This window comes from Phalacrocorax carbo, chromosome 1, assembly GCF_963921805.1.
Source record: "Phalacrocorax carbo chromosome 1, bPhaCar2.1, whole genome shotgun sequence".
NCBI lineage: Eukaryota > Metazoa > Chordata > Aves > Suliformes > Phalacrocoracidae > Phalacrocorax > Phalacrocorax carbo.
The window spans coordinates 51,692,713-51,714,623 of NC_087513.1; the positions used below are offsets into that span (position 1 = coordinate 51,692,713).

The 21,911-nt window shown below is 36.2% G+C and overlaps 1 protein-coding gene across 1 annotated transcript in view; it reads left to right on the forward strand.

Annotated features, from left to right (window-relative positions):
- The window catches only part of CFAP54 (cilia and flagella associated protein 54), a 118,058-nt gene that overhangs the window by 46,617 nt on the left and 49,530 nt on the right, over positions 1 to 21,911 (forward strand). The window contains 14 exon segments of the mRNA XM_064458720.1: positions 1,572 to 1,719; positions 2,714 to 2,869; positions 4,483 to 4,605; positions 6,729 to 6,866; positions 8,251 to 8,347; positions 12,384 to 12,473; positions 13,601 to 13,727; positions 14,588 to 14,699; positions 16,210 to 16,358; positions 17,955 to 18,185; positions 18,606 to 18,742; positions 20,376 to 20,557; positions 21,230 to 21,457; positions 21,667 to 21,890. Coding sequence (XP_064314790.1) covers positions 1,572 to 1,719; positions 2,714 to 2,869; positions 4,483 to 4,605; positions 6,729 to 6,866; positions 8,251 to 8,347; positions 12,384 to 12,473; positions 13,601 to 13,727; positions 14,588 to 14,699; positions 16,210 to 16,358; positions 17,955 to 18,185; positions 18,606 to 18,742; positions 20,376 to 20,557; positions 21,230 to 21,457; positions 21,667 to 21,890 — 2,142 coding nt within the window.

Genomic DNA, 21,911 nt, shown 5'->3' on the forward strand with positions numbered 1-21,911 from the left:
ACAGATGGAATAACCAATAATGAGCTATTCTGAGACATATAATGTAGCTACCATTTTCTTTATATTGTTTTGACATACTTGCGTCAGAGCTCACCGTTTTCTCATGGTAATGCTGTTTGGATGCAAGCAGATAGTGTAGTCTTGTGTGTGCTTTGAATCCTGTTAGAGGAGAAAGTAATGTGTCTAAGCATACGACTTCTTATTTGGGGCTCAGCCAGACCACTGGTGTGTATCCTGTCTGTCCTTCAAGTGCCACCATGTGTCTGAGACTAGGCATACAGATTGACCAAGGGTCTTGATGTTACATGCCATAAGAGCATTTGGGATTTACAGGCAGCCTGTGGATTGCACTGATGCAGGCAGATAATCACTAGACATCACATTTCATGACTATGTGGATGATTTAAATCTATCCCTGGCCTAGGCAACAAAGCAGGAATGCAAGTCTGGTCATTGTGCCTTTTTTTTGCACTTGTTTTTCAGCAATCTTTTTTCCCACACAGTTCTTTTTTTTTTTTTTTTTTAAACACATACAGCTCTAGAGATAACATTTGAATGAAGCTATGAAGCTACGTTCAGATAAATTAAATGAAGACAAAATTTTAAATAGCTGTTCAAAGCAGTTTCAAGGATTTTGCTTTTCTGACAGTTATGTCCAAGCCTAATTTTTTTTTTTTGTTTTACAATTAATATGGAAGATTCTCAAATCTGCAGTATCAGACCTGAAATAAGGCAGTTTCAGTTTTACTGATCAGTAGCTAAGGAATTAGATAGACTAGCTTGAAAGTACATAGGACTTCAAGAGACAGAAGAGGGAGCTGGAAGGAAAGAAAACCTCTTGTTCCCAGCCGGAAGCCGTGTTGATACCTTGGTAATGTCAAGTATGTGAATGTGTCTATTTGATATTCGTTCCTGAGTTTCAGTCTCTTTTAGGAAATAACAATTGAGGAAGAGGCGGAATTTATTTCTTATATTTCAAAATCATAGGATTTTTCCTGTAATAAAAATATTTAAAAAAATATAACAAGGCCAAATGTTCCCCTACTCCCAGGGAAGAAAAAAAAAACCAAACCAACAAAAAAGGAGATAGAAGAAAAGAAATTCTTGAGACTTTTAATATGAGACATCAGTGATTAAAAGGAGTCTGTTACTAATACTTAGTAATGGACTTCACAACTGCATGCGTCATTGTCAGAATACAGAAAAATAATGTCTACAGTTAAAATAATGAGACAGTTAAAATAAATAAGCTGTAGCATCCCAAGTTTTCAAAGAAAATTTGAAGTAAATTTCACTGGATTAGATGAATCAACTAAGGAAAAGCTGTCTTAGGATAGCTGAAGGTGGACAACAATTTGAAAAGGAGTCTTACCCCAGTTATTTATTTTTTATGTTAAGCAATTTTTTCAGTTTTATGTATAAATTTTATTTCCAGAAGTAGCTACAGTAATCTTTTTTGTCCATCATTTTAAAGTTAAAGACTACATTTTAATATAATGCAGTTTCAAGCATGCAATATCTGAATCATCATTAACAAGCTTTTACAGTTCTTTTGCTTTTTTATTTTGTAGGTTACGTGCTGAAGCTGTATCTCAGACTTCTCCTATTACCTTGCACCTCTTCCTGAGGAATATATTTGCTGTCTGTGACATTAATGTCATGGAAGGAGCACTCTTCTGTGATTCCATCTGCTCCAATGAGATACTTTATAAGGAACAAGTATGTGTGGCTTAAAATAATATACTGGATTTGATTTTACATTTTGATCAGCTTTATTTCACCATTGCAAGATAAATGTTGCAATGTACTAATCCTATTAACAGAAGACTTCATTTTCTGTGTGTTATCTGGTCTTCCTTTCTGAAGTATTTTAGTAGCTTTTGGTTATTTTGTGTCCTGGTGGGATGATGGTTTCTGAATCAGTTATTGCCTAATCCAAAGCCCACTGTTTCCAGCTGAGGAAGGATTTTCCTTGACTTAAGTGATGGTAGACTATAATTTAAGAAAGAGGCATAATCATTGTTATTTTTGTCCTACTAAGAGGCACCTTGGATTTTTAACTTTAAGCATTTCTGCTATTGAATACATATATTTTCATTACTATTGAACTTCTAACAGGGTTTCATGGTTTTAATATCCTACATTTCTTTTATCTTATTTTAGACTTTCTCATAGTATAATGGCATGTTAATGACACAACAGACCTTTTTTTTGTATTTGGGTAGTCAAGCTTTGCCTCCTGTATTATTACATTCCTATTCCACTCTTTCTTTGCTGAAGTACTTGTCTTGTAAAAATGTGAGCGCTCAGTTACTCAGTGACTTTACTGGATCTGCTCACCCATGCAAGGACTGCAGCAGATAACAGGAAGGGAAAGGAAGGAATTGTTATCCTCCCCTTACATACTCTTAGAGGTTAGCATGTGAAATTTCCACTCCACACAGGTTGAGGTTGTTAACCAGGCTTTGTAAATTGTATGGGTACATTCAGGGGGCATGGTTAGGTTAAGAACAATCGGTTCCTTCAGAATAATGAATAATGTTGCTTTGTTTATATGCTTCTAATGTGTCAAGGTAAATGAATTTTTAAACTTTTGTCTTACTTGCTGCTCTACACTGCTTTTTAAACTGCAACAACATCTGTCTTCTTTCACTCTCAAATGATTTAAAACAACAGAATTCATATTTGAATCAAAATGTGTTTTCTTTTACAGGTTGCTAGATTAGCAGAATGTGGAAGAATGACTGTTGCAATTGAACTTAGCAATTGGTTGAATGATGCAAGTTACACCCTGCAGTCTGTTGTACAATGTTATGGTCTCCTTGCTCCAATTATTTATCACAAGATTTCTTCAGTGCCAGTAGTTCAGGTGAGAGCATTTTAAGACAAAGCAGCTCGCATCCAAGTCCTGCAGTTATAGGAATTCAAATTAAACTTATAATGGAGTGTACAGCAGGAGAGCTAAATATCTAGGCTTTTTGTTCTTAGTAGCTGCTGAAAGAAAAGCCTGTTATGGTTTTACGTGTTCCCAACGCATATATGTTCAGTGTAAGCTGTACAGATTCTGCTCAAGTAACTGCAGAATACTGATTGTTTCTTCAGGATGATTTGTTGTATTTTCTAACTATAGTGGAATCTACAGTGTAACATCTACTTGAATGCTATTTGCAGATGGCAGTTTTGAGGAAAGGAGAGCAGCATTGCCTATGGCTTTTTCTTGAATGTTTGCTTCATATACAGTTTTCTTCTTAAAAAAAAGGTTATTCAATGTTTTGATACTGCAGTCTTTAGTTTTCAAGCATGTGCTCCTTTCCAGAAGCAAGCATCTTCTCTTTGGAAACAGAGTCTGTGAATCTTTTCCTGCAATTTCTGAAGCAGCAGATGTGTTTTTTAAATTCAGCAAGGATACAGTAGAAAGGATACAGTAGAAAGATGCAACTTTTCCCTGTAATTAGGTAGTTTTGTAGGGGAGCAGCAGTAAGAGCATGTTTGCTCTATGAGGAAGGATGAGGTGACTGCAGTGCAGGTAAAGCACAAACTAGCAGCATCTGAACATGGCAGGCAGAGCAGGGTGTTGGTAAGAGGATCCACTGAAGAGTCCAGAAAAGGTGAAATTATTGGGCTGGCCCAGGGTCGATCCAGGAGAAAAAGTCAGGAGCTGCAGGAGTTGGAACCAGAAACTGGAGATGAGGCTACAACACAGGTCCAAGGTCCATCCAGGAGACATAATTGAAGACCAACACACCAATCCTGTTGCTCAAGCAGGGACTGAAGGCTTGTGTCAGAGCTTAATTGGGACTCCTGGGCCCCTGGGCAGAAGGTGCGAGAGGAGATGCCAAGTGAGGCTGCTCAGAGAATGACTATTGGGGCACTCAGGGCCCTAAGAAGTTTTTAGGAGTGTTTAAGAAAAAAAAAAATCTTTACATACAGGGATAGCCTCTTGCTTAAGAAGTCATTGGCTGTCATGACTTACTAAAGGCACAGCTAGCCACTGGAAATGGCTTCCATTTCAGATTTCCTAATTAAAGGGACTAATAATTTAGTCACATGTTCTTTTCATGTCTGATAGACAAAAATGGGGGAAATAAGTCTTTTCAGAGCATACTGGAAATAATTTTCTTTCATTTAAAAATCTGACCAGCTCAATATATTTTTAAGCAGTCCTCTACTAGGAGTATGTCATCTCACTAAATTAAGCATTCTTTGATTTAATGTTAATTAAATCAGCAAAAATATCCATCATGTATCTGTAATTTAATATCTGTGATTTTATGTGTACATGTCATTTATTCCAAAGGGCTGTGGTTGAAATCTTGACACTGTTAAATTAAATGGAAATTTTATTATTGGCTAGCATTTAACCTATCTGTTAGATTTCAAAGTATTTTAAAGTTGACCATCAAATACAATAGGCTGTACAGAGGTAGAAGCTTGTAAGTGTGTTGCAGACTCCAAACTTTGTTTTAACCCTTGTATTTACAGATCCTTATTAAGTGCTTGGCTGTCCTTCAAGAAATTCCAAGTGCTGCTTTGCAGAGGAGGCAAGCAGGATGTTATGAGAGTATACAGCATATGATAGCTTGTACTTCATTTTATACAGCAAAGGTATGGTGTGTATTATTGTGCTTACAGCTTAGTTTAAGATACAGTTCTTGTCATTTAGAGAAAAAAAAAGATTTAGTAAGCTGGCCTTCAGAGTGATATCTTAGAGAACCGGCACTCTTAAATAGTAAAGGTATAGAAATATTTATTAGTATCTTTGTATCAGTGCATTTTGACTTTTTAATAGAACTGAGAATTTTCATTGTATTGTATTTCATTGTAACTATTAGTCCATGACATGAAATCCGTATTTTCTATCATTGTTTGTATTTTTACAATTAAGGTAGTACTCTTTTCAATAAGGTCTCTATGTAATATATAAATTTAAAAGTTTATTTACTGCAAATAGGCCATATTTCTATTTTTAATCACATTAGCATATCTGGCTTATTTACTAATTAGATACAAGAGACTTTATACTATTTAGTCCCACATGTTGGCAGGAACATAAACACCTTGACTTTTAACCATAATACATATCTGTAGATCACATTTATGATTCAGATACTCAATCTATTTAGTGAGATAAGGAGAAATGTGGTACTGGTAGGATATTTTTTCTCAGGTATAGAGACCTGCTAGAGTTAAAAAGTACCCACCATGATAAATCTATGATGTTGAAAAAAGTCGGCATTCCTCTGGCTTTGATTATACCTCAGCTAAGAGCTCATACTGAAGCTGAGCTGTGGCTGATGCTTTGAGGGATTCCCTTGTATTGGTGATCCCTCACCCTGGTCTTTATAGGAGCTGAATCTCTGTGCTCACCTTACAAGACCAGATCAGTGTCAAATATCCTTAAAAGTGGACTGAAAGAAGACCCACTTTTCATTCTTTCTATAAAGATGAGTATTTTAAGCCTTAGTGTTGTTACTTTCTTCATATCAATCAATTATTTCATGGCTGTGAGGGCAGTGTCAGGGCATGGTGAAGGCTTGGGAGCCTGGAGCAGAGGGAAATGCCACAGGCATCAGGGCAGCACCTGGAAGTCAGGTTCAACCAGGAGTCCAGATCATCAGGTGAGTTTGTGGTGATGAGGCAGGTCTGAGCTGAAGCTGGAAGTCAATCTGCAAGTCAGGATCAGGTCTGGTGAGGGTAGCTAGAGTCAGACACAGCTCAGCAGGCTGGTGTATTGTGATGGGAGTAGTCTGAGGTCAAGCTGAGAAGTCAGGCCATGGGTCAGGTGTCCAGACCAGTGGATCCATTGCCAGGCCCAGGTATGGCTTGGAGCATGCTGGAGGCCAGCATTCATGCCACATGGGAGCTGGCAGGGACTGTAGGCTCAGACCTGAGCTGAAATGGAGCTCCTGGCCCATGGGTGAGGGCCCAGATAGAGGCTATCAAGGCTAATAAAGCCTATTAGGAGCCTTGAAACTTTGATATAGTGTTTGTTTGTTGTTGGGTTCCCCCTAAATGGCTGCTTGTACTGCTGATTATTTTTTTCCTTAGAGATAGCATTTCAACAGAACAGCATACATAACAGGGAACAGAATGAGTGAATTGCAAATGCTACTGATTAATCCATGGTATATGGTTTTCTGTTGAGTTACATTCAGGCCATGTATTGTATTTATCCTAAAGTAATCGTACACTTATTTTGTATCCCAAAGACAGAAGTTACCTTGTGTATAGTAGAAGCACTTTGGCCTTTAGAGCTCTATCTGAAGAAGATAAAGCCATCCAAAAACATTCCCTACACAGTTCAATTATAAATTTCACAATTTTAAAAATAAACTTCACTGCTCCTTTCACTAATACAGTTGGGATTTTCAAATGTGGACTTGATACCAGAGAGATAAATGAGGATCATTTAGTTACCCTTTATATTCTTTGATAGCAGTACCGCCTAAGAACAGGAAGAATGTCAATCACAGCAATAGATACTTCTGGCTAAATCTCTCTATTCTCTGAGGGATAGGTTAAGCAGAAGTAGAACACATGATAACATATCTGCAATTCCAATTATTTTACAGGTCAATAGTCCTCTTTTTTTAATGAAAGGAAACTTAAGCATTGAGTAATTGGTTTCTATTCATAATATTAATGCATTTTGACAATTATAAGCAGACAATAATGAAACATTACATCTTATGCAAAACAAAAATATATAACAGACGATTCTTTAATAGGTACTACGTTCCTGGAAAGAATATGAACTAGCAGTAATTATTGTTAACTATGGAAAAAAATTGTTGGATTCCTCGCCAACAACCTCACCCTGCCTGTCAGAAGCTCTGAAAACTGAAGAAAAACACACTAGCAAAGAAGTTAAAGTAATTGCTCTGATTTTTACTTTTTCTTTTCTCTAAATACTGTATTCTATTATTTTGAAGACTACATTTATTAACTTTTTGTTTTAGAAGTGATAGTAGGGAATAAGAATTTCCTTGCAGAATAAGAGTTCCCAAAGTACAGCTGAGAGGCTTCTATTTAATTGTAGCCATCTTTGTTAAGACCAGTTGCAGGCTGCAGTGGGTACAGGGTCTCATCTTGTTGAACTGGAGAGGGGTTAGCAGTATTACAGTTCAGAGCCATGAAGATCCTGCAGATATTTATGCAAGCATTCCTAACTGATCTTCACATATAGTTTCCAGGAATGCTTTATTAGACAGAAACAATAATTAAAGATTTGGAAAAGTAAATAAGAGCAAAAATATCCTAAATAATGCACAAACAGCCTCTCATTTTGCATAGCGGCTGCTTGAAACTGATTCATAATAAAACAGTAACTTAGGAATTGTATAGATTGAAAAATATTTCTCAGTGGAAGAAATTTCAACCTCAAATACCTTAATACTTAAATTACAAAGAGATGGAACAGGTCATGAGGATTTCCTGCAACTTAGAATCAGAGTAAAGTGATGATTCTCCATACTTTTAGGTCTGTTTTCTTTCTTTAAATAATTTTAGAAAAAATTTTACTGCAGAGGTGATTTGAAAATGAGGTAAGAAAGTAGGAATAATGAGAGAGGAAGAAAGGAAGCAGTGTGAGCGTGAAACTCAGGTATATTAAAGAGAGGGACAAAAAGTTAAGCCGCTTACAGGGAAGGATTTCTGTAAGAAAATTTGTAGGATACCGATAAGATCCAGGACAAAATTTTCTCCATTGTTTATTGCTGAGGTTGTGTTAGCTGCTCCCAGGTCCATACTGAAAAAGAGAAAGGAATCTAAGATCATAGGAACAGCATAATATCTTGAGCCAAGCAGGGCTAACAGAAAATTACATTTTCACTGAAGTAAAAAAAAAACAACCAACAACCAACTTTCTTTCCAGAGGAAGATTTTGATTTCTGCAGGCAGTATATAATCTACAGAAGATTATTTCTTCTGGAAAACAACTTATTTTATCAAACAATCTGTTCAAATATGTTGTTGTAGTAGCATGTGGGGCTTCCCTAAAAATGTATTTGTTGGCAGAGGAACTCCAATCACTCCCTTGGAGATCAGTCAAGAATGAATCATAGCCAGGTTTTTGAAGCTGTACTAAAAAGTTTATGACTGTCAATTTTATTTCACTTGAAAAATAAGGCAATATTGATGAAATTATCAGATATAGAATGAGAAGATTTGGGATCTAACCTAAACTCCACCATTTACCTGCTGGTTTTAGCTAGGTAAAAGCTAAGTTTTTGTAACTATTGGATATTTCAGATCACTTCTGCAAAGACATCCCATTTAGCTGCAATGGAAAAAGCAACAGAAAATCTAAGTGTTCTTGAAGCAAATCTCCTCAGACTGACAAAACCAGGTACTTACCTTTTTCTGTGGAATTTTCTGTGTCTTATTTGTAAAAATGATTTACCTAAGAAGTACTTTTATTTTGTATATCTTCCATGATAAATGAACCAAAATCATAATTTCAGTGATCTTATTTATAGCTGGAAGTGATGTGTATGGTGACTTTTATTCATATTTTTCATAATTTCCACCAAAACACACATTCCTTCTTAAAAAGCAGTTGTCATTTTTGTTCTATTCTGCAAATATATATGTTCTCCCAATCTGTGTAAACTGGGTTCCATGTTATTTAGGCTTGCTGTATCTTGCTACATCAAAAAATACAGCGGCAAAGGTGACTGTCCATTTATAGCATGTCTTACTGTCTTACCAGTGCCAGTAGTAATGACCACTGCAAGAAATTTTAGTGGAGAAAAGGCTTCCTGATGAAAGTTAATAGAAATTATCCTTTTTGTGAAGGAATTGCATGTATACTAGCATTTAACTACCTTATAACTCAGGAAAGAATATATTAACTTATCTTACAGTCTGGATTAAGCACAAGAATGTGCAGGCTAATAGTTCTGCCAAATTTAGATTAGTTAAATAAGTAGGACTTATAAAGGAAAATTGATTAGAATTTAAAACACAGAGCCACTACTGTTTTTTTTTTTTCCATTATGTTTACGTGGCATCTTGTACTCCTTGGAGCCTGGATAGAATCATACAATAATTTAGGTTGGAAGGCATTTATTCCAACCCCCTGCTCAAATCAGGTACAATTAGATCAGGTTGCACTGGGACTTGTCCAGTCAAGTTTTGAATCTCTCTGAAGAAAGAGATTTTGCAACTGGGCAACTTGTTCCAATAGTTGACCACCCTTATGGTTAAAAAGGTTTTCTTTATATCTATTTGGAATTTTCTGATTTCCAGCTTGTGTCTATTGCCTTTTGTGTTATCAGTGAGGACAGTCTGTCTCCACATTCTGTATTCCTCCTATTAGGTGGGTGTAGATTCCTCTTAGCCTTTTCTTCTTAAGACTGAATAAACCCAATTCGCTCAGCCTCTTCTTGCTTTGTCATGCACTCTAGCTCCTTATCATCTCGGTGGCCCTTCACTGGACTTACTCCAGTATGTCAGTGTCTTATGCTACAGTGTCCAAACCCAAAGACAGTAGTTTAGGTGTGGTCTCATAACTGCTGAATAGAGGGAGGTAATCACTTCCCTTGACCTACTGACTACGCTCTTTCTAATACAGCCCAGCATGCAACTGGTCTTTGCTGCAAGAGCACGGTGCTGACTCATGTTTCAGTTATTGTCCATCATCCTCCTGGAGAAATTAATGCATTATGGCCTAGACAAGTGGTCTGTGCAGTGGGTGGGGAATTGGCTGACAAGCCGCACCCAAAAGGTCGTGGTAAATAGCAATTTTTCAAAGTGGCAACCTGTCAGAAGTGGGGTCCCCCAGGGATCAATATTGGACCCAATGTTATTCAACATCTTTATAAGTGATCTGGATAACAGGATCAAGTGTAGCCTGATGAAGTTTGCAGATGACACCAAATTGAGTGAGGAAGCAGACGCTCCAAGAAGGAAGAGCTGCTCTGCAGGAAGATCTGGATAGGCTGGAAGAGTGGGCCAACAATAACTGTATGAAGTTCAACAAGGACAAGTGTAAGGTCATGCACCTGGGAACATAATCCAGGAATGCAGTATAGACTGGGATCCACCTGGCTGGAGAGCAGCTCTGTGGAAAGGGACCTGGGGTTCCTGGTGGACAGGAAGCTCAACATGAGCGAACAGTGTGCTGCTGGGGCCAAGAAGGCCAACAGGATGCTGGGTTGCATCAAAAAGGGCATCACCAGCAGAGATAAAGAAGTCATCCCACTCTACTCAGCGCTTGTCAGGCCACACCTGGAGTACTGTGTACAGTTCTGGTCCCCGCTATACAAAAAGGATGTGGACAGGCTGGAAGGGGTCCAGAGAAGGGCCACCAAGATGATCAAAGGACTGGGAAACCTGCCATATGAGGATAGGCTGGGAGAACTGGGTTTGTTCAGCCTTGAGAAAAGGAGGCTTAGAGGGGATCTCATCACCACGTACTGGTACTTAAGGGGTAGCTACAAAGAAGATGGAGACTCCCTTTTTACAAGGAGTCCCATGGAGAGGGCAAGGGGGAATGGACACAAGTTGCTCTTGGGGAGATTCTGATTAGACACCAGAGGGAAATTTTTCACAGTGAGAACAGTCAACCATTGGAATAATCTCCCCAGGGAAGTGGTTGACTCGGCCACATTGGACACTTTCAAGAGTCGTCTGGACAGGGTGCTGGGCCATCTTGCCTAGACTGTGCTCTTCCTAGAAACATTGGACTAGATGATCCGTGAGGTCCCTTCCAACCTGTGATTCTGTGATTCTGTGATCTCTCTATATGCGTTTGTCCCAGAAGAGAAAGCATTTCTGTAATAAATAGGATAAAAAGAGTGACACAAAAATTCCCTTCATCTGTGCACTGATCATTTCTTGCTGCTGACATTGATGCCTGCATTCCTGTAGAACAAGTTACAGAATGAATGAATATTGTAAGTTAATTGAAAATTACATTGATTACTTAGTAAAATGATGTTCCATTCTTACTTAATAGAAAGTTAAATTAATGAGTTGATCAGTTAGAGAAGAACACATTTTCAGTAATTGGGAAATACTTGACAGCTGAAGTCTGCTCTGTTGCTGAAACAGCATTTTTTGTCAATAAGTTTCAGGATACAAACTGAAGAGGAGTCTTTTGCTGAGGCCATGCAAAACAAATAACAAAGTTTACAGCTGTCCTTGCAAATATGTATAAGTGGTTTAGGACAATGTGCACGCCTGTAGGGCATGCCGTTAAAAATATTTTGGAAAAAACCTTGTCATAGGAAATCCTTAGAAGTGGATCAACACTTAGTATTCCTTTGACAGTAGTCTACGAGAAAAATGAAAAAGAGCTGAATCTGCCTATTTCATAAGTAACTGAGAAAACCAAAATATTTCATACACAGTACAATATGATTTCTGAAATTTCAAATGTTTTCCCATTTAAAAGTTTTTGGTAAGTATTATTCTTTGTGAAATGCTCATTTGAAGCAATGTTCTTGAACTTGTTGAATAGGAGAGAGTACTAATAAAGGGTGTGACTTGTCCTAAAAAGGAAATAGAAAACAATCTGCTTCTCCTGCTGACTGTCCTATTTAATTGGACATATTTGCATTCAACAGACTTCAACTTACTGCTAACACTGGAGGGTGTAGCTATTGATCCACTATCACAACTGGTTGCTCCAGAGTGCATTTTTAACCTTGGTTTTTTCAGGGACTAGCTGCATTGATTTTTTTTAACCTCAGAACTTGCATAAGCACAAAATTTGTAGGTCAAGTTTCTTTATTAAGACAAAATAGCAACTGGCACATGTAACTTTTTTTCTGGTGCTCATCAGCTGGTAATGTAGTTGTGCTTAACTCTCAGAGGCTTGAATCCAAGGTATTATTCTCCTACATATTATAAATATTATTTATATCTCTATATTGTATTATTTGTGCCTATCTCTAATATATTATTTATAGAACAGAAATAACATTTGCATACAAATATTCATACAAATATTTAAGTGAAGAAAAAAACCCCCTTTATCTAGTAAGGGCTAGTAGCTAGTAGCATCATGTGTTCAGTTCATGCTGTATAGCTTTAAATACATTTTTGGACATGTCCATACTGCGTGTCCTCCTCCATAGATGATCTGTGTGGAACTTTATTATACCTCTGATGAACTCCAGACATGCTGCTTGTTAGTCTAGTAGCTGGAAGTTCATCAGTCACATCCATAAGCTCTTCCTTATTTGAGTGGCACAGCTACTTACGGTAGAAGAAAAGAACAAGCTTTTGAATGTCTCTCTGGATGACAGTGAGAGCTTTAAAAGCAAACTCTGTGCTACAGAAGGATTTGTCTAGTCTTCAGTTACAATTTCAGGTAGAGCTTCTATTGTACACTATCACCGCTTGTCATAATGGATTTGATTTGGTTATTGATGTAGCTCATGGATCAGAGCTCACAGGACAGGAAGATCCTTTGTTCCTTTACCCTGTAATTTCATGTTGGACATCAAACAGTGCTTATCGAGAAGGTAGGATAATTGATGTTTATTTTAATTTTAAAGGCTTCTTTACTTCAGGAAGTTGCCAGTAAAGCTATCTATTTCTTGCTTGGAATAAGCTCTTGGAAACTTTCTCTTCATTTTGTTCTCAAATATACAAAATTGAGTAAAACATAGCTTAAAAAAAGTTCTTAATATAGTGACATTTAGAAGTGTATGAAGTATGTGCACCAAATTATTATAGATTTTGATGTTAAGTATATAAAATATTAATATTTTAAATAATTTGAATAATGTTTATTTTCTAATAACCTTGAAAATTAGCTTTTTTTTTTTTTAAAGTAGTGTCAGGTTTTCAAAGATTCTGTTTGTGTGGTATGTTCTTTTTAGATTAAGATACGCCCATTTCCACATTAAATTATGTTACTGGAAGAGGAATTCACAAAAGTCTGAGTATGCTTGCATTTTTGAAATAGGATTTAAGATTCTGGTATGTGGCCTTTACCACTGCCTTATTTTTTTTTAATACTGCCTTGCCTGTAAAATTAGTATAGATATCAGATAGGATAAATACTTATTTATTTCTTGACAGTAAAAAATTATGAAGACAGCCACACAATAAAAGCAGTTTGCAAACAATTAAAAAGCTGCTTAAAATCTAGACAGCACCGCTCTATTGCTGCAATGAGAACTGTGTGATGCTTGTACACTAATGTGACTGTGACTGAGAAGAGCAACCTAAGTGAATAGGCTGCAGTTACTTTGTACTTGCTTTATTGGTTTTTTTTCCCAGGATTTTCAAGCATGTGTACAATTAGACACACTGAGTATTGTTATTAAATATTTTTGCACTATGTACTGCATGATACAAAAATAGTTCCAAACCTGTTTTCTCAGTCCCTAGAACATTTATCACTCTAGGAGTGTAAATTGAGAGAACTTGCAATTCTGGATGCCTGGTTACAAGAGGTATTTAGCAACTGTGGTTGTGTATCCTGGCCTATCTGATTTTAGTATCAGTATGCCTTTTCTTCATTAGCATGCAACATGACATAAATATATGCTTTAAGACATACATAGCTGTAATTATAGCTGAATTCGGAAACCTGTTATAGCATATACAAGACCTGTGTTAATTATTTGTTACTTTATTGCAGTGATGAAATTCAGAAAGAAATCACGTTTTCTTGAGTTCTTTGTTCAAGTTTTGCACAAAATCCTGAATGAAGAGAAGTTTCAGTGCGTTCTGGAATGGGCAGGCAATGTGCAAGTTTACTTGAGAAGGTAGATCTCTATTACAGTAGCAGTGAAAAACTACAGCTTAGGTTCACCAGTGTCATGGTTACAGCAGAAACTGTAAATTGTGCCTGGTAGAAGACCTATCTGGAGCCATTTCCATGGTTCCTAGTCTGCAGAAGTTCCATGAATACAGAGGATTATATAGCTGCAGAAAATATTATATTGTGACCTTGTTATACATGGAGACTTCACCCTTGGCTGTGTCTGTTCAAAACCCCTGTCTGCCATCAGCAATTTCCAGGATTTTCCTTTTCACAGATACCACTTGGTAATATGACCATTTGCCATATTATCATGAGGCAGTGGGATAACTTAGAAAAGTATGTTGCATTAAATCAAAAGCAAACTGATCTGGGCCTACAGTAGTGTCTAAAAATATTCTATACTGAAAAGGTAAGCGGAATCAAATTCTAAAAGGAACTTGAAGAAATTTAACTATTGTTAAATTGTTAAAATTTGTATTGTTAAAAATGCACACCAGTATTTCTAAAAATTAAAAGGCAAATAATCAGGGAAAAGGAAATATATTATAGGGAACAGGAATTCTTGTTATAAAAGACCAAGAAAAATTGGCCATAATCAAGGAAACTGCTTTGTTTTACTAGGAGTTAGGAAGGTGAGATAGTTGATACCTATAAATTCAGATTTCTATAATAAACCTTGAAAGTGAGCACTTCCTGTTTTCTGAAGGGGAAGAAGGAAAGCAAAACCTCCTGAATTTAAAACTCCCAATGAAACAGGAATTGCATATGGTCTACCTGTTCCCAAAGATAACTGTTTAACTATGAAAGGAGTTTAACATTATGATGATGATGATGATGATTTTAATATTATTTCTTTACCAGGAGGAATGACCACCTTCTCTGTATCAATGGAATTTCAACTCGAGAAACAAATTCTCCCACTCTGCCAGAAGGCACAGATAGATACACTACAGGAGTTGCGGAGTTTCAGAAAGTGAGTTTTATTGTTAGGAGTGCACTGATTTTGGCTGGGAAAGAGTTAATTTTTTTCATAGTAGCTGGTATGGGACTGTGTTTTGGATCTGTGCTGAAAACAGTGTTGATAACACAGGGATGTTTTCATTACTGCTGAGCAGCGCTTACACAGAGTCAAGGCCTTTTCTGCCTCTTGCACCACCCACCAGTGCATAGGCTGGGGGTGCACAAGAAGCTGGGAGGGGACACAGCTGGGACAGCTGACCCCAACTGACCAAAGGGATATCCCATACCATGGGGCTTCGTGCTCAGCATATAAAGCTGGGGGAAGAAGAAGGAAGGGGGGGATGTTTGGAGTGATGACGTTTTGTCTTCCCAAGTAACCCTTATGCATGACAGAGCCCAGCTTTCCTGGCTGAACATGTCCCTACTGGTGGGAAGGAGTGAATTAATTCCTTGTTTTGCTTTGCTTGTGTGCATGGCTTTTACTTTCCCTAGTAAACTGTCTTTATGTCAACCCACAAGTTTCCTCACTTTTACTCTTCCAATTCTCTCCCCCATTCCACTGTGGGGGATTGAGTGAGCAGCTGGGTGGTGCTTAGTTGCTGGCTGGGTTTAAACCACACCAAGGAGTCATGTATGTCTTTACTGGGCAGCAATACCATAAGCACACAAACAAATTTTTCCAAGCTATCTCATAAAAACCTCAGCTAGAGAGATGCATAATTACTAAAATTTGGGATATAAACTCTAGTCCTCTGCTTACCTCTGTACTCCTAAAACCAGGAAGAAAAGTTGGCACGGGATTTATCTGAAAGACCAACAGTTATGAGGAATTTGAGATGAGTCAGAGTAATGCATTCCAAAATAAATGGAAACTTGCCTTTCATCAGCTCCATTAAAAAAACCCCAATATGTTAATAGGAAATGGTTTGGATACCATCATGTTAGGAAAAGGAGATCAGTTTAGGCCTTTTTGTGCAATATGTTGTACTTGCACTTTTTCATGAGTAGTTGTTCATGATTAACTCCTTGTGCAGATATTCTAATTGTACAATAAAGGCTTTTGTTCAAAATTATTTTAAAATAAATTTTTGCTTTTATTGGAAGATAAGAATAATCTTAATGGATTTGTATTGTTTTGGAGGAAGTGTTTTCTCCTTCATAAACCTCTAGTAATGCTGTAATACTGCTAGCATCTGTGATAGGTTAGGGAAAAGGTTTTCTGTCTCAGGAAAAGAACTATAATTGTTTTTGATATGAAAAACACTGGTGTATGAAAAAACATATTTGGGGACCTGTCTGGCTTCTTAGTGTCAGCATTTGACATAATATTCCAGAAAAATTGCAAAGTTTTCTGAAATATTAAATATTTATTTTGCTGTCTATTTTGGCGAACAGTTCCAGAATTTATTTTCTGTTCTGTTTCTGCATAAGCCAAACTGCTGTATACCTCAAGTAATTGATAATGTAGGTATAAATAAGTATTTGAAGTATATTTAAGATTTTAATGGAAGATTTTTTAAAAGAGTACGGAGACTTCAGCTTTGAAGAAATCAGAGACATCAACTCTGAGGAAACCAAGAAAAGAAGCCTTGAGTCCTTTTCGAAAAAGACAGACTCTTAGACAGTATTTCATGAAACATCCAGACATAATGAAATCTCCAGAAGCACAAAGGTAAATGACCATAAGTTGTCAGGTTCATATACAGAACCAAAATATTTTGACTGAAATGTAGTTTACAGTTAAGTGTGTATTTTAAAACCTTTTTTTTCTGTCAAAGGGATGAATTTGTGCACAGTCCACTCATTTTTTCTGTTTTGGTTTGATATAAAATTGGCTTCCAGTCAAGAGAACAAAATCTATCCCATTTTTATTTCAGAGAATAACTGTTGAAGATTTTGAAGTCTTTGTATTTATAATCAAAGACTGTATTTCGGTTGTGTTAGCTTAAGCATGTTGAATCACCATGGTGGAAAAGCTATGTTAATCTGCATAGTATAATCCTTTTCAAAGTGTGTTGGGGAGCTTACTTGTTAGAAATCTAATTGAGAATGTTTATTTGTTCCTGATACTCAGGTAGTTTCACAGTGATTTCTGTCATCCTTTTGCTAGTCTTTTTGGATTATCTGTTGTGTAGCTTTCAGAAAACTGTTTCTTGATAGAAACAAATGAAAATCTATTCACCTTTTCTTTTGGCAGATAATATATATTTGGTTAACTCACTAATAACGGTACCTCCTAACCTAAAAGAATTTGTAGTATTGATTACCTGATGCTTTGGTCACTTATGCTTCCAACAATTAGCAAGTAGAAAACTAGAAATATCTGAATATAAGCAATCATGTAATTGTTCCGGAAGTGTTTTAGATAAAGAACCTCAAAAAAGTCTTCTACACATTATCTCCTAAATAATTACCTAAACCGTCCATTTTTCCTCCTCAACAGAAAAAAGCCAGCTTACTTAACATGATCTTCATGGCTTTCAGTGAAAGATGGGATTTTAAATTTATCCTGGGCTTTTTGCCTTTTCAGATAATCTTTCGTACCTTACGTAATAATATTGCTGTATATATAATCAACGTTGTATATGGTATACTGTTCTGCTCACATTTTAAAGGTGGAAAACAGGCAGAAAAATAGTTTATATTGATAAAGGGATCAATTTACAGTTTATAAAAAAGAGAAAAAGATATTTGATTTGACTACAGCATTTTATGTGTGCCAGGTAATACAGAATTGTTTGATCTGGCAGAGAAACATTAAAAAAAAAAATCTATGGCTGCAAATTAAAGCCAGGCATCCAAATTTGAAATAAAATGTTTTCTTCACATTAAGGATGATTAGCTACCAAAACACAGCAATAAAAAGAATGATACAAATTTATAGTATGATAGTAGACTCTCCATCTCCTGAACAGAGCATGTGAAACACATTGTATTTGCTATAATAATCTGTTTGGATGATTCAGGAACAAATAACTTCGAACACAGAGCTAAACTTTTTGTAAGTGCTAAGACAAATATCTTAGGGAGGGTGGTAAATGTAACATAGGATTTAGTGTGTGTTAAGTGCACTTAAAGAGGGAAAGCATAATTGCTTTTCTTGACTGCAGCAAAAATCCTTTTGCTAGAAATATGTCATCTGCTTCTGAGTTAATACAAGTCTGTGGATATGCAATGGGATACTTCTGAGTATCTTTACCATGGTTTTCTTTTCTTGAGCTTCAGGAAAACAGTTTCATTTTTTGTTACTTCATATATTTTGGTTTAGGAAACACAAGGGACTGTTGCAAAAAGTAGCTCGTCGCACCTTAGTGGTACTGCTGAAACCGGTTGTGAATAGTTACTTAAACCAAAAGAAGTTTCATCAAATGTGTCTTGAAGAGATGCCCTGGAGGTCTCAGATGAATATCTATCTGGCAGTTGCACACTACAACTTATTTAAAAAGAAACTGGAAGAGCAATATAACATTGGAATTTGTGGTTCACAGCATCTGGACAGGTATATCTTACTGCATTATCAGTGATTGCAATTAATACAGAGGATTGTTTTATTGCCATTAATGCAAACAAACCCGAATTACAATGTCGTCAGTCAGTTTGTCATATGAACAGCTCAGCTTCCACATGCAAATTGATTTACTATGTAACAAATTTGCTTTCCATCATATGGCAGGTGACATGCACATTTTTGGTTGCTCGCTTGACTGGTCAGGTGAAAGTTTCGAAATATACTATACTGTGGTATTTTTTGGTTCCTTATAACTTTTGGCTATCATTCATTATTTCTGATTCCTAAAGCTGCTGGAAAATAATCAAAACTCACTTTTGAGAAACTGAACTTTCTGTGTGTATCAAAATTCTTTTTAATATTATATCTGAGGGTTTTTTGTGCTTTTTTGCTTTTTCTCCTATTTTGCAGTTACAATATCTTGGATCCTGAACTATTCTCATTAAATAATTCTGGCACCGTAGTGGTGAGAGAAGCCATAGAGAATAACATGAGAACACCGACTTCTCCTCTCCTTAAAAAGTCAGGAATGACTGAAACCCAAACTTGTAAGAACTTTTAAACACATCACCTTTGGAAAAACACTCACGCCAGTTTAAAGAGATGTTGTTTCTGGATTTCAGAAGTGTCCTTTGTATTTTATCTTTTTGGCATACATAGTATAAAAGAAGTCATTGTCAATAATGGGGCATTTGTAAGAACTCTAAGCACTGTTTATTGTATTGATAAATATGTTACTTTTTAGCAAGGGGTTATTCTTTCTCCTATACTTGAGTATCAAGTTTGTAAATTCTAATAAATTATTGATACTAGCTTTTGGTTTGCAGAAGCCACACTACCTAGACCTATTAAATTAATAATATTCCAGATTATTCGAAATGCAATGATAATTTTTATCAGTGTCTGTGGATGTTAATTGTTCTGTAGTTTCCTTTAGATTTCCTAATGGGTCAATAATTTCCTGAGTCATTTTCTAAGTCTTTCTTAAAATTATAGATCAAAGTTTATTATCATCTTTCAAATTTTAGTAGAATAATGTAGGTTTCCTTCTCTACTGCTTGCTTGCCAGTGTTTTCCTGAGGCAGAGGCTACCTCATGATCAAATTTTTTACCTTGTACCACTTCTACTTCAATTCTCTGTCTTTCACATTTGGCTGTTCTATTATCCCAGCTATTTTCAATAACATTCTTTAAGGTTTCAACAGGAGCTGAATTATGAAATATAGAGCTTTGATTACCTCAGGTGTTGGTGATAACATACAAGTCAATGCAAAGTAGTCTTCCTAGCCACCATAAGTTCAAGGAGAAATCACAAGCCTGGTCTTTTCAATAGTGCTTCAGGAAACACATTCTTGCCACAGCTCTAGAGAGCAAAATTCTCCTATCATTCCATGTAGGACTTCCTCAGGTAGGAATCAACCATCCTCTTTGCCTTTTCCAAGGAGGTGTGACAAAAACTAGCAGTTGAATTCACTGGTTCTCTTTGCAACAGCTTACTTTTAGTTATACTCTCTTGTCTTGATGCTTACAAGTCACTGAGAACGAAGTCACTGAAAGTTGCTGAAAACTAATGAAAACCATGTTTCCTACCACCTAGCCTTTGCAGCAATTCTGAATGAAAGAATTTCATGAAGCATGTAGTTTGCCATAGAGTTCAAATACTGTTTAGTTTGAAATCATCTTCTGCCTGAAACCTATAGCTCAGATATTACTGTATCCCACTACCATGAACCTTTGTGGTTCCCCGTGGAGGATATTTGGTATTGAATAAAATAATCAATTCTACACATACCACAGAATTTGTCAGAAATCTTCCCTTCTTCCTAACTTCTCCTTTTAAGAGGCCTCAGTTTTGGAAAGGTTCTTGGGAGCTTGCCACATGGTGATTTCTTCCTAAGACTTCTATGAGGGTTGTGTTTTGGCTTTGAGGCTGAAAATTATTAGGTACACATTATTATTTTGCTCAAACTTTTTTTATCCCTGCTTCTCCCAATGCTTAAGTAAAAGCATCATATATTTTAAATATCATAACCTTATAAATATGATAACCTTAACATTGGCATTTCCTAACATTTAAGTATTTACCTGCCACAGGAAAATCCTAGCTGGCTGATAATACTTTCTTTTTTATTTTTTTGAGAACTTTAACTCATTTTTAACTAGTGAACTTTTTGTCTTCAGATACAGATAAATCTTCTGAGCACAGCAATAAACTGAGTGGAACAGATACTCCTCGAACTCAAACAACAAACGATACAGAAATATCCATCTCTCATTCCCCCGAAGAATACAACCAGTTTCTGTCAAATACCATTTTATTGGAGCATTTTACAAAAATCTTTCTGCATTTAAGAAGAGCAGTGGTAAGATTTGCTTTCTTACTAAGCATTTTATTTATTACTAAGCACTGCATTACAATACTTACTTCTTTCTACATTAAAAAACCCACACTACAGAAACTTCAAAAAAACTGTAGTGGGAAAAAGCAATGATTTCTCCTCTTCTGCAAAATGTACAAGTACAGTGTATGAAATGTCAGGTGTATCACCTATCATAATGTATATTTCTATCAAACGTATAATAGCTTATATAAAATTCCTTCTCATGTTTGTTAAATCTTTCCAAAAAGACTTGCAGACTTACCTTTCCCTTTACAGGTCTTAGTGAATGCCTTGGTAGTATAAACAGAAGGACCAGTGATTGAAAGGAAATGCAGACTGAGTACTCCTCCCATAAACCCCTCTAAAACCAAGTAAAAACACAATTATAGGTGGTGTGAGTTAGTTTTTATTTCTTATTCTCACACCAAAAGCAACAACTAAATTAAATTATAAAATAGCGCTTCTATAAAAATTTCCAGATTAAGGTTCTATAATGCTTTATATGAATTGGAATATTGAATGATGTGTTATTGAGGATGAGTCCATAGGTTGTAATTTTGAAAGATTACTTATACGTAAGCTTTGCAATAAAAGAATGAAGCTTTTAATTTCTGTATTTCCAAATAATAATTATATTTTGAATGATATGCACAGGTTCTTGCTCACCGTGGTGGCCACTGGACGTTGCTTCAAAATGCTTGTCGAGAACTTTGGAATTATACTCAAGAATTACAAATGATTGCCAACTATTCACATTCCCATATGGATGCATTTCCCATTACCAGGGGTTTTCTTAGGAACACCATCTGGTTGCCATTTTATTTGGCATCAGACATGATCATTGATATGATAACTGAACTACAAGCAAGCATGTCTCTTAAGGTAAAAATGTTTTTATTAAGACAGTATACTCTTTATTATCACACCTTCAGTAGAGATAGTTTTCTTTCTATTGCATTATATTCTGATATCTCCAAGATGTTCTCTGTAACAAGTTTTTAGAGCATTACAGTGTTTTCTAACCTTTATAATTTGATTTGTCCTAAAACAAGTTTGAAAATAACATGTAGAATAATGTTTCTTCACTGTAGATTGTGGATCCTGAAGGAGACTTCTGCATTCCCAGTTGTTTAGGAGGTATTATGGATGAGAATGGTGGTTCTAATCTCCATCCACAGTCTCCCCTGGATGATGTAAATGTGGTTGACTTGAAATGGATATGTAATCTGATTCTTAAAACAATAGAGTTGTTATATCAAATGAAGAAGTGGGAAGCACTGGTACACATAGCTGTACAATTTAACATATTTACACAGTAAGTTATACCAGCTCTAAT